At 36.7% G+C, this 17,837-nt stretch overlaps 2 protein-coding genes across 3 annotated transcripts; one reads left to right on the top strand and one right to left on the bottom strand.

Moving 5' to 3' along the window:
• The first annotated feature begins 2 nt into the window (after positions 1-2).
• Positions 3-10,375, top strand: LOC135468210 (WD repeat domain phosphoinositide-interacting protein 3-like). The gene is given in 11 exon segments (XM_064746337.1): positions 3-119; positions 1,795-1,869; positions 2,065-2,144; positions 2,146-2,167; positions 2,437-2,524; positions 2,731-2,825; positions 3,522-3,712; positions 3,993-4,078; positions 4,425-4,526; positions 5,677-5,798; positions 6,963-10,375. Coding segments are annotated over 11 exon segments (1,035 nt in total). The 5' UTR covers positions 3-52; the 3' UTR covers positions 7,070-10,375.
• Positions 10,376-11,931: 1,556 nt separating this feature from the next.
• Positions 11,932-17,674, bottom strand: LOC135477930 (uncharacterized). 2 transcript variants are annotated; one of them, XM_064758165.1, is made up of 3 exons: positions 17,539-17,674; positions 15,511-15,773; positions 11,932-14,823 (listed from the first exon to the last, which is right to left on the bottom strand). In XM_064758165.1, the coding sequence occupies exons 2-3, from the start codon at positions 15,749-15,751 to the stop codon at positions 14,471-14,473; spliced, it is 594 nt and encodes a 197-aa protein (XP_064614235.1). In that variant the 5' UTR covers positions 15,752-15,773; positions 17,539-17,674; the 3' UTR covers positions 11,932-14,470. The 2 variants fall into 2 exon arrangements, with proteins under 2 accessions (XP_064614235.1, XP_064614226.1); XM_064758156.1 differs by lacking the exon at positions 17,539-17,674 and adding an exon at positions 17,245-17,458.
• Between the last annotated feature and the right edge of the window lie 163 nt (positions 17,675-17,837).

Below are 17,837 nucleotides of genomic sequence, written 5' to 3'. Positions count from 1 at the left end.
TGTCGAAACGTAAATGTTTTGATGCTAGTTCAACAAAGGAAAGGGGGATACTATGAATTTAGGCACATCAAATCCTCACGGGAACGGCCTTCTGTATGCAGGATGGAACCAAGATCAAGGTGAAGCAAAAGCCCATGTTAATCTGTGCTGAGTTATGTCAGAAAAATGTGATACCGTCGAAGGTTTCACGTGTTCCTTACTTCGGTGTCGTCTGCTGTTGATGTTGACACTCCCCCTTTGAACGGCTTTCTTGACAGCTGCGACATTACATCCAGTAAAACTTTTTGTCTCTGCCACTTCTTAAAACAAAGCCTTCGAACAACAGTTTGTATGATTAATCAGCGTATGTTGCCGATCAAGCTATTGTTATATATACTTCTGTTTTTCTTTCCAACAAATGACATTCTTACAGCGGTGATAAATACCATGAGCCTGTAGGCTGTTTGCTCGAACATTACAATACCACGCACGCTATATGTTGTTAGTGTCACTGATACCAACTGTTCGACATCATTTCATTGTATCTAGTTAGTTATGTTTTAACCTTTTTCTGAGTCACAGAGAAAATTGTTGTCAAATATTCTCATAACGTTTCAAAATCACCTTAAACAGTAATGGCTCAAAGGAGTTAACCCAAAACCAGGTGAATATATTCACAACTGTCATGAACAGTAAGCCAGTCTGTTGACATCCCTGTTTATTATTTGTAATTTATTTGATGTGTGTATTTACTTTGAATGCCAGCATTGAATAATTCCAGGCTCAGAAACAAGCTTTGTTCCTCAAAATTAGGTTTTAAGTGTCATGATGTTTGGTCGTAAAAACAGAAGTCCTCAAATTATTGCATAACAGTCAATATTTCAGGTCAAGGATAGCAACATTGTAACATGAGTGCCTATATTTTTCTTACTATTCGCTTGAGAAAAATATTGGCCAAAACATGGTGACACCATGCGAACATTGCTTTCCTGACATAATAGAAGTTCTTTGCAATAAAATCGCTGCCTAGTGTTATTCCTCAAGTGGAATCAATTAAGTGTGTCCTAGAATTCTGAAATCTGGCCAACTTTCACCGACTGCTGATAGGAAAGAAAAATGAAAAAAGTTCCTTGTACATGTACATTAGGGGTAAGGATTATGCATGACTCAGTTGTGTGTGCCTTGTAGCTTTATTTATTTATTTATTTATTCGATTGGGGTTTACGCCCTACTCGAGTAATTTCACTTATACGTCTTGTAGCTTTCTGTTTTATGCATACTTTTACTTTATGCAAGGCAGACAAATATTTCACCTTAGATTAACTTGTGGGCAGGTAAATATTACTCATTTCTTAAGATATACCTCTGCATTATATCATTAAACTTAGTCCATAATTACATTATAAGCTGTTTGTCACACTGTATGATGGCCGTATGATCCTGTGAATTGTGACTTCCATGCTTGTGTATTAGGAAGGTAACATTTACATGCTAATCTGTAAATCTTTTCTATCATCATTTAAAAATGTTTCCAAACAAGAATTTTTGTAACATAAATATTATTTCCTGGTCAAGGTGTTATATCTTCTGGCTCACAAGCAATTTGATCAGATGTAGGCTGTAGATTTTTGGTAACTGTCTCATATCATCTTGGTGGCAGAAATTTGACACAAAATCTCTTGGTGTAAGTGTACAGGTCTTCCTCTGATGGTGGAATTATTTACCATTTTTCCTGTGCAAATGTTATTGTAAGAAGAATATTAAGATATCAGTATTTACTAAGTATTTCATGTGTATGTCTTCTTTACTGAACAGGCTGTTTTGCATGTGGGATGGAAAACGGATTTCGTGTTTACAATGCAGATCCACTGAAAGAAAAAGAAAGACAAGGCGAGTATTTTATGAATTATGATGGGGTGTTTTGATTTGTTTGAATGGTTGATACAGTAAATTTTTTGTATGTGATTGTAATTATATGTGAATGGAGTAAATTATATATTTATGCCAACTGTTATATCTTTCAGAGTGATTATTACTGGTACTGAGTAGGCAATTATTTTTATCTGTATTTGTATATGTTTTCAGATTTCCCAGATGGAGGCATTGGTCATGTTGAAATGTTATTTCGTTGCAATTACTTGGCATTAGTTGGAGGTGGGAAAAAACCCCAAATATCCCCCTAACAAAGGTAAAGTGCCAGCTATATTAGATCAGAATGTTATATCTGCATGTTTCAGTTGCAAATAGCTATTTGAAGGTCATGCTTTATAAAGGTGTATGTATGCACTGCTTACATGTACCACATTGGAATAGCACTACACCATTTAGTTACATATATCACACACACAAGCACATGCATTTTGTGAACCAGTATAGCATGAATTTATCTTGCATGCTACTATGGTAAAATGTGATTTTGTACATGATAACATCTTAAAAATTTGCTTGATTTTGCAGTTATGGTTTGGGATGACCTGAAGAAAAAACATGTGATAGAGTTAGAATTTTCCTCAGAAGTCAGAAGTGTCAGATTGAGGAGGGATCGGTATGTATTCCTTTATAATCCTGAAAATTATCTACTTTAACCTTATGTTTCCTGTGTCATCTATGTCTTTTGAAATGACCTTTGTTGTATTTTAATTGAAAACAAGGTCCTTACAGTTCACTGGTCAGAATTCGATGTACATTCAAAACTTTTAGAATTTTTTTTTTGTGACTCTTTAAATAATATTCTTCTGTTTTTTGTTTCAGAATCGTAGCTGTTTTAGATGCAATAATCAAAGTTTATACATTTACACAAAATCCACAACAGCTTCATGTCTTTGAAACTTGCCAAAACACAAAAGGTACGTGTGAAACACTGTGAACAGTCTGAGATTTTTTAATGTTTTCAGACTTCAGATTAATCCAGAATATCTGCTTTTCATGAAATTTCTTTGGTGTGACTAGATAAATTGTCAGTAGCATGTACATTGTATTAATCATTACATGTGGATTTAATTGACCACACGTCGGAATCCAGTTCTTGATATTTCAGCTGCCAAGAGGTTGTCAGGTTTCTGATGTAAATGAAAAAAATTAGCAATCAGTCAATCAACAATTAATCTAACCTACCAAGACCAGTACACTATACAAGTGATTTTCTATTCCGTTTGTTTCTTTCGCTTTATTGGCTTAAACTGTTAAAGTGCCTTCTGGGGCCTCTGTGGCTGAGGTGGTTTAAGTGCCAGTGGAACACAATAACACAGGAGCCTCTCACCAATGCGGTCGCTGTGAATTGAAGTCCAGCTCATGCTGACCTCACTGGTTGTATGTAGGAAGGTGTGGCAGTCACCGGCTGATGGTCATGGGTTTTCCCTGGGCTTTGCCTGTGTGTTTCCTCCTGCCATAATGTCGGTTGTTGTTTTATATAAAGTGAATATACTTGAGTACAGCATGTCAAATAAATAAATAAATAATAAAATGCCTTCTTTAGGCTTTATGTAAGAATACTGGTGGCATGACTGTAAAGTGAATTTAGCATGTCTGTTTTTCTCCTACAGGTCTGTGCGAGTTGTGTCCAAATGGCAACAACTCCCTGCTGGCTTACCCTGGTAGGAAGACAGGTCATGTTCAGCTGGTAGACCTAGCAAACACAGAAAAGTCCCCTGTAGATATCCCCGCCCACGAGGCCCAGCTTAGCTGTATAGCCCTTAATCTGCAGGGGACACGGCTAGCTACATCATCAGAAAAGGTACTTTAGCTGAAACACTGGAGTGGAAGTTATGTTTACAGAATTATTTTGTCAAACTATTGTTACCACATTCCACAAACCAGAAGATATGAATAGATAAGGAGATTTTTTTTCAATGTTTACTTACATCTAAGATAAAGTTGTCTTTCAACATTTGCTATGGTCCTGAAAGGTTTGTAGAATATGTTTGGGACAACTGTTGGGAATCGTCTTCCTTAAAGGTACAAAACATTCTTCTTATTAACATCAGGATTTAATTTGTTGTGAATTGTACTTGTAGGGTACATTGATAAGAGTGTTTGACACATCAACAGCGACACAGCTACATGAGTTAAGAAGAGGGGCTAACCATGCCAATATATACTGGTAGGTTTTGTCTGGGCCTATAAGTATTTTTTTTTTTTTTTACAGTCTTGCCATCAACATATAACAGTGTAGTAATTTATCAAGTACTGAAAACTGTGTAACAAGCCGATGTTAGAAATGAATTTAATTTACTGTTGGTTTAGACAATAACAGTAAAGTTTTATGGGTAGAGAAATGTGGAGAACTGGGTTCAAACACTCAGCCTTACAAATCAAAGGCTAGGTTCTCCTTGGCTAATGAAATGAATTTGCCTATTAGAAAAATGTAATATGATATCACTTGACAAGCAATGAAAACTGTTGTATGCCTCTCATTATATACTTTGTTGTTGTTTTCAACTTTGTAGCATCAACTTTAATCAGGATTCCACGTTGTTGTGTGTCTCTAGTGACCATGGTACGGTGCATATATTTTCAACAGAAGATCCAAAAAGAAACAAACAGTCCAGGTGTGCATGTTTTTTGATGTTGATACATATTGCTTGGATAAGTTTTCAGGGTTTGCACGGGTCCTTGAAATTTTATTTTGGTGATTCAGGGACTGGAAAGTGCTTGAATTTGACCATTTTTTGTGGAGGTCCTTGAAAGTACTTGATTTTGTTTGTGTCACGTGAAGAAAGATATTCGGTGGTAAGAATCTATGAATCAATTGGCAACGGGCATGCAACTAAAGCAGCCGCCAATGGTATGTACATAGTCATAGTTTTGTGCCACTACAGATTTCCTTTTCTTTGCCAGAGGGCACTAAGATGACCATTTTTTGGTTTGACGGGAAGAACTTATGCTGTAGTCATTGAGACTGATTTGGTGCTTGAAAAAAAGCATTAGAGGTGCCAGGCAACTGTCGTTTTAACGATGAATGGCTGCAGTTCCCAGATTTCACGGACTGGCTTGTGTGCGATGCCAGAAGTGTCAATCGGGCATACTGCTGATTGTGTGTCTCTGAAGTATAGATATCTCCAATATGTGCAAGTCTGCCCTGGACTACATGTGACTGACAGTGGCACTTTTTACACGTACAGTGCGCGAAAATATTTTAAGCGGCGCTTTTTATTCTGACGGACAGTGGAAAATTTATAAGAATCAGTGCTGGGTTGTCTGATTATCAGTGATGTCTGCACTGACTGAAGGTTATGGCACCAACACAACTTGAAAAGTCCTTGAATTTTTTGGGCTGTCAGGCATGCAATCCCTGAGTTTTCATTTCTACATGAGTATAAATTTTGTGCTATCAGTATGTCACCTTTAGTTTTGATAATGATCTACCCTCTCAGAGGCAACTTTAATGATACATTGTAACATTATTTATAAACAACACTTACTTAATTTGGGTTATGATGCTATGAAGCAACATTATTTGCAATAAAATCCATAAAGAAAATACTTGTGTCTAATGTGGGCCTGCATTTTTTGTGGAATGTTAATGTTTGCTCACTGTCTTGAATTTTGAAACTTGTAGTGTATTACACTAACAAAACATGTTCAAAACTGTATGTTAGATAAATTTATGGCCATGCCTTTAGGAAAGGAAAATTGTGTCTGGTTTGTTTAGTGAAGTATCTGACAAGTTTAAGGATGATGTATTTTGTCTGTTTGTAGCTTAGCTTCAGCCAGTTTTCTACCCAAGTATTTTAGCTCAAAGTGGAGTTTCTCCAAGTTCCAGGTTCCAGGGGGGTCACATTGTGTTTGTGCCTTTGGGTCTGATCCAAATGCTGTCATAGGTAAGAAATATCCCTGCTGAAATACAGACTCCTGGTAAAGTCCATTAAACATGAGAGTGAAACTTTTGGCAGCAGTTACATCAGTCAGGTAGCATTGTGATGCACCAAAACCAGTGACATGGCAAGATCATACTTTGTCTGCTTTTTGTTAGAAAAGTGACTCAATGGGGAAGTGTATGATACAGAGCCTGAAACAGTTCAGTATATGGGCAACTCTTGTGGTCATCAAGGAAGCCAATTTCCATTGTTATAGAAATCGTCCTTGTCTACTGTTTGTATGAAGAATGCATGTATATCACATGTTAAAAGATGGTTTCTGGCCCTCATTGCTGTGAAGCTGATGGAAATGGAAATGACTGATAATTATGCACGTTTCGATTTAAATTTTTCTATGGCACAATTGTGTCCTAAATGAGTCATTCTGGTTCCAGGTTTAAGAAACATCAGAACACAAAACTTGCCAAAAAAGTTGTAATAATACTGTCTTAAATGAAAAACATTCACAAGAATACCCACATGAATTTATAGAAATAGTTGAGACATGCAGAAGGGAAAGCTTTTTAGTTGTATTTTCTATAAAATACATGATATGTGTAAAACTTTTGTCATAATCTGTGTAAAAAAATTACCTGAAATACATGCGTAGGATAAGCAAGTGCAGTAGGGGCTGTAGGGGAAAAAATGAGGAACATAACCAACCCAGAAGAATGAATGAATGTTTGCTTAAGGTTTAACGTTGTGCTTAACAATTTTTCAGTCACATGACAAACAGAAGTCATTTTTATGTGTACATATTTTGTGTCTTCTTGTGACAGGGCGAATCCATGCCGACAAAGTGCTGCCACCTCTGAAGTATCATGCCGAAGGCACTAGACATGACACCTCACCCAATCACATTATACTGACACCGGGCCAACCCTTCCTGTTTCCTTGCTCTAACTTCTCAGCGCTGAGCGCCAGGAGAGGCAGAAACAATAACCATTTTTATAAACTTTGGTATGGCCCGGTTTCACCCAAAAGAAGTCACTCCAAGAATTGCTGTAGTATGTTACTGTTTCATAACAGCTGTCAGTAGTTCACAAACCAATGGATTGGGTCTTAAAGATAAATGTGATCATACCTGTTATCAAACATGGGTTAATACTCTACTTATTTGCATTGCAGTGATCTGCGCGGATGGGAGTTACTACAAGTTTGTCTTCAACAGCAAAGGCGAGTGTACGCGAGATGTTTATGCTCAGTTCTTGGAAATGACAGATGATAAAGCGTAGTGTGATATCAGCTTTTTCTATGGTGCTTTTGAACGATTACCCTTGTCCATACTCGCATTTCAGACTGAACGCTCAAATAAGATAACTTAGTATCCAGTAAATAGACTAATGGCAAATGTGGCAAGTAAGGGGAGGTAACTTTGGTGATATTGACAATTGGGCTATGAAGCTCAGCTATGTGCAGGAAGTTTAGCAGATTTGAGAGAAACGTTCTAGGATATTGTGGATGCAGAGTAATTGTTATCTTACATTAATGCCGTCATTCCATTGTTTGAGTGGCTTTCATTTGTTATAATTCATCCTGTAAATCACCCACTGCCTATTTATATTACCTGTATTTAGTTTATTCTGAAATTTTATCTTAAAAGAGTCAGCATGTTAATCTCAGTGGACTATGTGAATGATAAGTCTTGAGTATGAAATGTGATCAAGAAAGTTGTATACACATGTATGTCATTGTACATTTATATATCTTACCTTGTCTTCTCTTGATTGCTTTGTTAGTATATTGGCACCAATGTCCCTCTGATCACAGATGAGAATGTGTATAAATGGACTTGAGTTTGGTTTGTCACTGTGGTTGCATGTGAAGCAACCGTGTAATCACTAAAAACCTTTAAGGGGGTCTCTGTGGCTTAGGTGGTTAGTGCACTAGCGCAGCATAATGACCCAGAAGCCTCTCACCAATGCGGTCGCTGTGAATTCAAGTCCAGTTCATGCTGGCTTCCTCTCCAGCCATAAGTGGGAAGGCCTGCCATCAACCTGTGAATATCCGTGGGTTTCCCCTGGGCTCTGCCTGGTTTCCTCCCACCATGATGCTGGCCGCTGTCGTAAAAGTGAAACATTCTTGAGTACGACATAAAACACCAATCAAGTAAATAAATAAAACCTTTAAAACTCTTTGACAGTGCCCAGAGAATCATTCAAGAAGCAATTTTAGATGATCCTTGCTTCAATGGCTGTGCAAATAAATTGCATACAGGTTGTAAAAATCACTTCATATGCATTTTCTCTCTAGTATTCTTGCGGCCAAATATATCAGTGATTTTTATTTTGTTGCATTTGAAAATGTGCCGAGTATCATATAATAGGTGTTAGTTTGAATGGTAAGTGGTACATTCAACAGGTGAAAGAGTAAAAGTTGCCAACTTACTGGTAAAACTTTGGCTTTTTGGTATCTCACCCACCAGAGACATCCCTTACCTTGGCTTATTGTCATGGGTTGAATGATTTGGATCTAACTATCAGATTTGCATGTTGTTGAAAGGTTTACCAATAGGATGTACAATGTATCTTTCATGTATTGACCATATAATTTCCTTCAACCCATAGTCAAAGTGTGTCTCACATGTATATTAAGAGTTAAGCTGACTGTAACTTAAGAATTGATCAGCATGAAAAGTTTGTTGTTGTGGTACATGTATATGTATTCAATTATACAGGAGTTCATGATTCGATATTATTGCATACAACGGCTGATTGATGTAGACCCTACATGCATTTCTTCTTCCCTTTTTGTTTTCTTACTGTATGTACAGTGTATCATATTGTATTATATTCTTTAAAGCTATATTTTAAATATTGTTAATCTTGTATAATTAAGTCTACTTTTGGCCTTGTGCATGGGCATTATTATGCATGTGACACTGTTTTATTATTACTCGTATGTAGTGCAAGTATGTCATGAACCATCTTCATATTGGAAGAAACAAGTGCTGAATGTGTTTGGGATACGTCCACATATACGTATACATGTATATCTACACAGCCTGATACTGTTCAGGTCAGACTGCATGCTTAAGAGTATATGCATACTTTAGTGTAAGTGAAGAGTGTAAGTATGGACAAAAAGTTTGCTAGTTACATTTACTTATTTCAAAAACAATATATGAAAAGGTTTGTTGTGAACCAGTCATGTTCTTAATCCCATGTTTTCTGTTGACAACTCATAGACCCCAATATGTGGCAAGATTGTTTTGTTATTTTGAGTATGTTATGGTGTGTGTGGGTGCTGAACTTAGTTTGTTTACTGCTGTAAGGATAATTAATAAAAAATGAAGCAGATTTACTGTAATAATTAAAAAATTACGAGTGTGGAAATGAGTGTGGAAATTTAACTCCATCATTCTCACAGTGTTCTTGTTTCACAAGATTTTGAACCAGGCAATCCACAACTGTCATCAGGTTAGTATATACATGTATACTGCATTCAGTTTTAAGTCTTCAATGATGTGAGTCAGAAATCCAAAGCACTGTTTAACTTCTTTTATGTACTGAACAGAATTGTCATATTAAAGAGGCAAATGCTTGTATGATTTTGTGTAAAATACACTACTGTTTTAATGCCATATTTTGAAATACGATACATTAAAGGATTTTTTAAATAATTTTCAGACATTAACAGCTGGATATATTTGATCTACTTCTGTATCAATTTCTCTTTCGGAAGTTTTTTTTTTTTTTTTTGTTCTTTTTTAACGTGCAAAGTATATGTTACAAATTCATTGTGCTGAACAAGATTACATGAAAGCTCTCCAGCATCTGTCTTTAAGCACCATGTTTTAGATGCAATCTTTTTGTGTCTCATTTGTTCATTTTTGTGATAGGCTGCTCTATTTGTGTTTAAGTGCTTGTAAATCTATGAATCCATATGTAAGAGTCGCAGCACAAAAGCATAACTCTGTGTGTTTTTACACAGCTTGGTACCAGCTTGATTTAGCAGGAAGATTGCCCCAGCATCTGGATATAACTTAAGGGAAATGAATGAAACCATTTATTTCCATTATATTATCTTGGTGTGTGCTAACCTACTGCAAGCAGGCAGTGTTGCTTCACAGGTGTTGTTTATTTTGATAACTTGCACAACTTAACTTTAGACAAAATACATGAAGTTCTGCATTGCTTTAGCATATCCTTCAGCCTGTGTGTATGCAGTTGGTTGTATCATGTGAGGTGGTATGTATTCAGTAGGATTTGAATGTGATCTACGCATCTGACTTGCGTCAGTACATCCTAGATGTATATTAACTGCTAATGTATAGCTGTGTAGAGCACTTATTGCAAAGCTTGAACAATTCTTCAATGCAGAGAACCATTTTTGATCAAAAATATGTTTACATTGAACAAGGCTTTATGTGATTACTGTATAAATTGTTTCATCTCTTTTCAAATCAACCAAGGATTGATTTTGTTAGGTGCATGTACAGCCTGTCTGTTAGAATGCTTATGATATGGGCAGCTTTGTATCAGATTCAACACAAATTTCTCTTGGAACACATTTGCAAAAATGAAATTACTCCAGTTAAATAAATGAATACTTGTAATCTGAAATGAAACCATTCAAGTCTTTCTATCATAGGGGTCCACTGAAACTATTTACAGAGTGATGGTGGTTGTAACAAAATATCAAATTAGGCAATGGCCAGGGGGCCTGCCTAGTATAAAATATTGCTCCACTGCAGAAAATCGTGAGGCTGAATTTCTCTCAGGCCCCCATATTTTACAGCTTCTGATGCAGTGGGATATCAGTACGTCATTGTCCGAATTTGTCGCCCATGGAAAAATGTGATTGTATTTCCACACATTGATATTAAAAGTTAACAATGACTCTTGAGCCTCTCATGCACAGATGAGGCCTCTGTAAGTTCAAGTCCTCGTCAGTTGTATGTGCAAATGTCTGCCAGTAACTTGCTGATGGTCATGGGTTTCCTCTGGGCTTTGCCCAGTTTCCTCTCACCATAATGCTGGCCTCCGTCAAATGAATGAAATATTCTTCAGTTAGGCATAAAGAATAAATCAAATAAATGACAAGTTAGTCAGAACTTTGGAATGCACATACCAAAGAGTTCCAATAAGGCCATTCTATGATTGACAGATTGTGGATGCAATTCCAGCCGTTCGGTGGATACATTTGCCACCTGAACGTCCATATTCGCATCCTGCTTTTCACTAGGTACCTTAGCCGTGTTTTTTCCAATCTTCAGCATGCCAACTTCCGCTTATACCGTGAAATATCCTAAATTATATTGTAAAGAAAACGATTGGAATACATGTGTGTATGGTACATGTAAATGATTAGTGAAGTGTGAACACCTGCGTAACATGTGACAAACATTTCTGTATCTTCTTAGCTTGATGACCACGACTCTGACTTAGTTTAGTGGATCATTTCTTTGGTCCATGATGATGTGGTTTAGTGATGAGGGGAGGAGCTCCACCTTATTCATGACTTTTAGTGCATACACTATCAATCTTCAATAGCAAGTCTTAGAGATTATAACATGTGGCAACTATGGTCAGTCCATCCCCATTGTAATGTACCCTATAATAGAGTGCAACATTCCATTCATAGAAAAACCTTGTATGTCCAAACAGTTTACTTTACACACCTTTGTGGTAGTGAACATTTTTAAAGATTTACCCAATCAGCGTTAATGTCAGGATTGAATAATGTTTGACGTGCATGATGGGGCTCAGATTGATAGGTGGGGGACTTTGAAGTGCACAAAGTAACACACCAAACTTTGCCAGGGATCTCAAATAAATAAATAAACCTTTTGATTTAATGCCGCAGCTAAAGTAGTTAGAGATGGATTCGAACTTTCAACCTCACTGGCCATTGGCCTGCCTGCTGTAGCAAGCCAGCGTATTAAAGCCAGATGTACAATGTAGTTTTGTTAAATGTTCAACACGTACTTAAAACACAGTGACTGCGTATAATGTTACACTTATATTCTTTCATTTGTCGAATTCTGTGAAATCGTATTCCATCTTGCGGGGGCGAGGTCGGAGAAGGTTTCCATTTAACACTGATTTTCAACGGAAACATATCTTGTAAAAACATATAAACCAAAGCCTTATTGGTCACAGAAAATAACAAGTAGTTTAATACAGCTTACAAAAAAAAAAACAAAACTGCATTATATTATTTGCCTGTTCAACATGTGCACAAAGTGCACAATACACCAGAACTGTCTTTCTTGGAACATTTGTGTGGTAATGGTTGTATTGCATCCATTTGATGGAATCACTTCACCCATCACTCATTACATTTATTCATATGAATTTAATACAAAACTGTGTACCACATCAAAGTTTGCTTGTCATTCCCATGAACTCAATACGACATTTTTGCGGTGCACTGTTTTTATCAGGAGGATCTTTGAAGTAAAGTACACAGTCTTACACCAGCAACTTGTAAATAAAGCCATACAAATACACTTACTGTAAATTATCTTTGCTGCTTAGTCTGAAGATAATAGCACCTAGTTAACAGACTGAGAAACACAAAAGTGTGACCCAGTCTTTGAGGTGTACATCTGACCTTGAACACAACAAACCACAATCATCACATTACATACAACCATACACAGCAAATTAAACAAAAAAAAGTCTACTCAAACACTGACATTTTTGTCAATGTCCTGCATCATCACAATACCTCACCTCACTTCCTTTTTATCTCAAAATATACAAAAGAACTAAAAATTCCCAAGAAAAGCATTGTATGTAGCTGTGATATGAGTGAGTGTTTTAACAACAGACTCAGGTCTTTACATACAGAATCTGACTTGTACATAAGCTACAAATGTGTCCATAAAACAGTATTCAGAAAAATTCAATAAGAAACACCAATTATTTCCATTTTACAAGAATAAGAACGTAACAACAAACAAGTCCTACTAATGTGAACAAGTTTAACTGGCTGCAAACATTAGTACCGCAGTCTTATATTTCAACATTTTTTTAAAATTTGCTCGTCTGACTTAAATCTGTCTACACAGCTTCTTTTATTTGTACAATTGACTTCTATTTCACACCATACTTTCAAGAACCCAGGTCTTAAAAGTTCTATAGTGATACTGACATCTGCTCCAGAAGTTACCTTTGCACATGTTGAAAAAGTACACCAGTATAATACATATGTTACACGACCTGGGTAAAAACTGCACATAAAAACCAAACAATATGCTTACTATTAAAGGTGGCATATTTTACCTGTAAAAAAAATGTAAACAATTAAATTGTGTATGCTGACAGTAAAAGAGGAAAACAATTCACATATCTGGAAGAAAGAAGGATGAAGAGAGTAAGTGACTTGAAATGATGGACAGAAGAGGAAATGTCTAATGCAAACCATACTAGGTGACCATTTCATAGTTTATAGTTAATAGGTTCATACAGATATCAAATACATGTATGCATTAAATATATACATACACCAGTTTCAGCGGTCGCCCTAGTAAGCCAATCTGCAGATTACATGCTTTCAGACAAACTGAACAAGTAGGTAATAAAATGAATATTCATAACCCAGTAATACACAAGACACGTGCCATGCACCAATAGGACATACAAAAACCATCACAAAAGTCACATCAGTTGCTGTTAAGAACATATAAATCCCTAAGGCCACTAACTACATGTAGATACCAACACGTATTTTGACAACTCAGAGCAAAATTGACAAAAGACAAACATGTTTGATATAAAGAGACCATTGTGTTGTGTACAGTGTATTCAGAGAACATGGAACACACTTTCCCAGTGGTGTCCACAGAAATCCAAAGAACACTGTTTAAATCAAACACTGAGCTTATATTTGTGTAACACTCTACTGTCAATATATCAAGACCAAGCACTTATTTTTTCACACTATCCTGTTTCAAGATGAATATCATATAGCAAAGTGCTACATACACACAGCTGAGCCTATTTAGAGTTCCCCCTTAGGCACAACATTAGAAATTCATTTTCAGAATTCCATGGACTGCAAATCAACTAATAAGAAATGAAGAGTGAAATTGTATTAGAAAACTTCAGACTGGTTTAATATCACATCCTCATTTACCTGTCCAAAATAAATCAGTGAGTTTTAACTCCAAATATTTACAAGCATTAATTAGATTAAATTTATTTTGGTCTTGGCAAATGCACTCCAGAGAACACGATATAACTCATACATACATACAAGTATCAGACTAAAACTAATGTAACTAATCAATGTACAGTATGAATTTATCAATAATTTATTAAGAACAGAATAGTCAAATTTAAATGGGGATAAATGCTAATTGTTCCGCACTGCAAAGCCTATTTGTGTATTCTTGCATTCTTTCGAAATTGCATTGATCAGTTGCTCATACTTATCACATTGTCTGAATTTCATAGGGTGAGCAGATTTCGGCCCAAACGTATAAATAAATTGTGCAGTGCATGTATCTTGCCTGAGGCAGGAGGAACACTCTGCATTTATCCTTCTTTTTATGATTTGATCACATGTAACCCAGTACAATAACAATGATGTAACATTTTAACAATACCCAGCCTCTTAAGAATCCCCAGTATCCTGTATCGATATAAGTCCTGGAAAAAGACAATCACAAACTGATCTCCGATTGGCTAAATTACTGACAACCACTCAACAGCTTGGGTAATTTCTAGCACATAGGATAGGTTTATGTATGATCTGATTTCAATGGGATTGTGTATTAAGTGTTTGCTGTTTTTTGGGCAACCATTCCCATCGTACACGGGTTCACCCACTCCATCTGTATCACTGCTGGTACTGCTGACCTCTGTATTGTCATGGTCAGTCATCTGCTGGTATCTGTTGATCACACTCTGCACCATATTGTGCCCAAAACTGATCAAGTAAAAGGCAAGTACGATGAAAGTGCTGAATCCCACAGAGAAGAGAGAAACGAGGAAAAGTACAGCTCCTAGGACGACTGCTGCCAATGTCACCACAGTACCTGTCAACACAAACACAGCATAGCACCTGTACATAACCAGAGATGACAGAACACATAGTGTGATTACCACAGATGCTTTAACCTATTTGCCTGATTGGTGTTCAGTGAGAAAACGTAAGTCAAAGCCAATTCAGTGAGTGTTCACTTCAAATGCACTAGCATGTGAAATTATAGGCCGCTCATCCAAATGATGTGACTGAAGTTATAAAGTTTCCACAGAGAGGCCAAATGTTGAAAACTGTATTTGTAAATACCATTTTATTATTACATATATTTTTTTAATTAAATGAAATTTGATTGTATGATGGGCTTTATGGATCATTTTGATAATGTATGTCATCATGGACATCACAGCAATGTTTTTTCTGGCTCTGAAACAGGTTTTTAAGGTCAGATTTGCTTTTTTCACATAGACATTGCATGAGTACAGTTCAGAAGAATTTCATTGAGAACAGAACATAAGGTCTAGAAAATGTCGTGTGATGTCACTGATGAAATACATTATCAATATGATCGATAAAGTCCACCATACAATAACAACCAAAACATTTAACTCCAAAAACTCTAAGAAAAAATACTAATAAGTATAGGTATTTTCAGACAGGTTTTAATGCTCTTGCTACTGATGTTTACATTATTTTTTACTTCAGAGGTATAGGAGGTAAAAACAAAATATCCCTGACTTACTTTCCAGGAAAACAAAGCCAGCAAATGTCAGAACGATACTTCCAAAGACAAAGGCCATGAAGCAGAAAATAGGAATACAGCACATTGCCACGGTAACAAGTATAAAGAGAGTGGCGACTGGGTGATCCATGGCAAACTGTTTTGAGGTTTGTATTTTCCTATCCATGGCCAGATATTCCCATCCTCCTCTCAGGAGTCCAACAACATGCTCAATCCCGGCCTCAGGTCCTTCTCCATTCATTCTGATGCACCCGATTGAATTTCTTAGAAAGAAAATAAGACAAAATTTTCAAAAGGATGTTATATAGTAATTAAAATGATTATGAAAGATCCAAGAGGTCACTCAATATGTAGAAATAACATTAAGATAAAGCACAGGCACTTGAGGATTAACCATTTATCCTTTGGGAACCAGTGAATATGCTCTAGGATAAATATATATATACCCCAGTCTGGTCAGAACTTTTATTACACACAGATCCCAGAGCATACTCAGAGTACAGATAAATTTATTATAAAGTAATAATGACCACCCAATAAATTATGCAATTAGGATTTGGGCTTGGATTTCATCTGCTTTAAACTGTAGCAGTTCACTCTGCCAAAAGGCTGACTGGGATTGATACCTTTGCTATTTGGCTCTACCCAGTACCAGATTTATGGTGTTTGGGGTGATATCATGGTTGCATGGTGTTGTTGTGGAGATTTCAAACAGGAATGATGTAACATATTGTATAGGATTATCAATAGCTGGTTTTGAACACTCCTGAGTCATTAATTTTACAACATTAAATGTACTACCTTCATACATTCATTCGGTCGAACCACATGGTAAATGTTAGAATGTTAAATAAGGAGGGAGATCATTTAGCTCACTGAATTACCACCTCATATACTACAGATTAAAAGGCAAGCACCTTCCCCAGTGTGTGTAAAGTCAGAATGACAACAATACTGAATAGTACTAGACTTTGATCTCAAGTATTCATTTGATTCATTTATTTGATTGGTGTTTTACGCCGTATTTAAGAATATTTCACTTATACGACGGCAGCAAGCATTATGGTAAGAGGACAGTGGGCAAAGCCCAGGGAATACAAACGACCATCCGCAGAATGCTGGCAGACCTTCCACGTATGGCTGGAGCGGATGCTAGGATGAGCTAGACTTGTGAGAAGACATGTTTATAGACGTAAACATAGGTCCATAATTAGTTTACTGCCACTGGTAGTTCAATTAAATTCGAGAATTGTTGAAAATAGACCTCAACGTTTAATTTAATTGAACTACTGCTACTGGTAGTGGTATTTATGCACAGACATGGAAGTACATGTAGAATATTCTATTTTACCTCCAAGGTATAGACGTTAGAGTTATACAGTTTAGATGTCACCTGGCTCATGTCACATGGTAGAGGATATGACGTGAGTTCATGAATAATCTGTTTTTCACATGAACAATGAAAAGGGAGTTTTAGGACAAAACAACATCGACTACCTGAGCTTTACAACTGTTGGTCCATATTACTGTGCCGGGATAAGGTGGAGTTATCAAGTGCCCAAATATCGTACTTTAGGTGTTGCTAAACTGGCAATAATTTGAATAAAATGAGAATAAAAACAAAAAATAAAAATTGTTCAGTCTCACACACACCCTGAAACCTAGACGGATCGACATAAGATAACAGACAATGACTAAGTAACCCGAAGAATTACAATTTAACCCGAGTTTTACCTCTGCTTATCGTCTTCACGTATTGCACACGGCAAGATACCAGCGTATATGTGTGATTCGTTCTTTGTTCAATCATGTTCGATACACCATGGCGGTGGAATATTATACCCGCATAGTCGCATTTACAGCAACGTTTTTAACCGTAACATACTAAAACAACTACTTATTCGATAAGTTTTCGTAGGAAATAAAGCATCAAGACAGCTTACATTGGTTTGTTACAGACTGAATAGGGGGCCTCCGTGGCTCAGTTTTAGCGCGTTAGCGCAGCGAAATGACACAGGAACCTCTCACCAATGCAGTCGCTGTGAGTTCACGTTAAGCTAATGCTGGCTTCCTCTCCGGCAGTACGTGGACGGTCTGCAGCAACCTGCGGATAGTCATTGGTTTCCTCCGGGCTCTGCGCGGTTTCCTCCCACCATAATTCTGACCGCCGTCGTATAAGTGAAACATTCTCGTGTACAGCGTAAAACACCAATCAAATAAATGAAATAAATAAATATAGACTGAATGGGATTTGGTTTCAGTTTCACTTTTCAGCACGCAGATTACGTACAACGTCAAGAATTAGGCCTAAGCATAGCTCTGTATCA

The sequence above is a fragment of the Liolophura sinensis genome, chromosome 1 (genome assembly GCF_032854445.1).
Source record: "Liolophura sinensis isolate JHLJ2023 chromosome 1, CUHK_Ljap_v2, whole genome shotgun sequence".
In the NCBI taxonomy this organism is placed as follows: Eukaryota; Metazoa; Mollusca; class Polyplacophora; order Chitonida; family Chitonidae; genus Liolophura; species Liolophura sinensis.
This window is presented reverse-complemented; position numbering and strand designations above follow the sequence as displayed.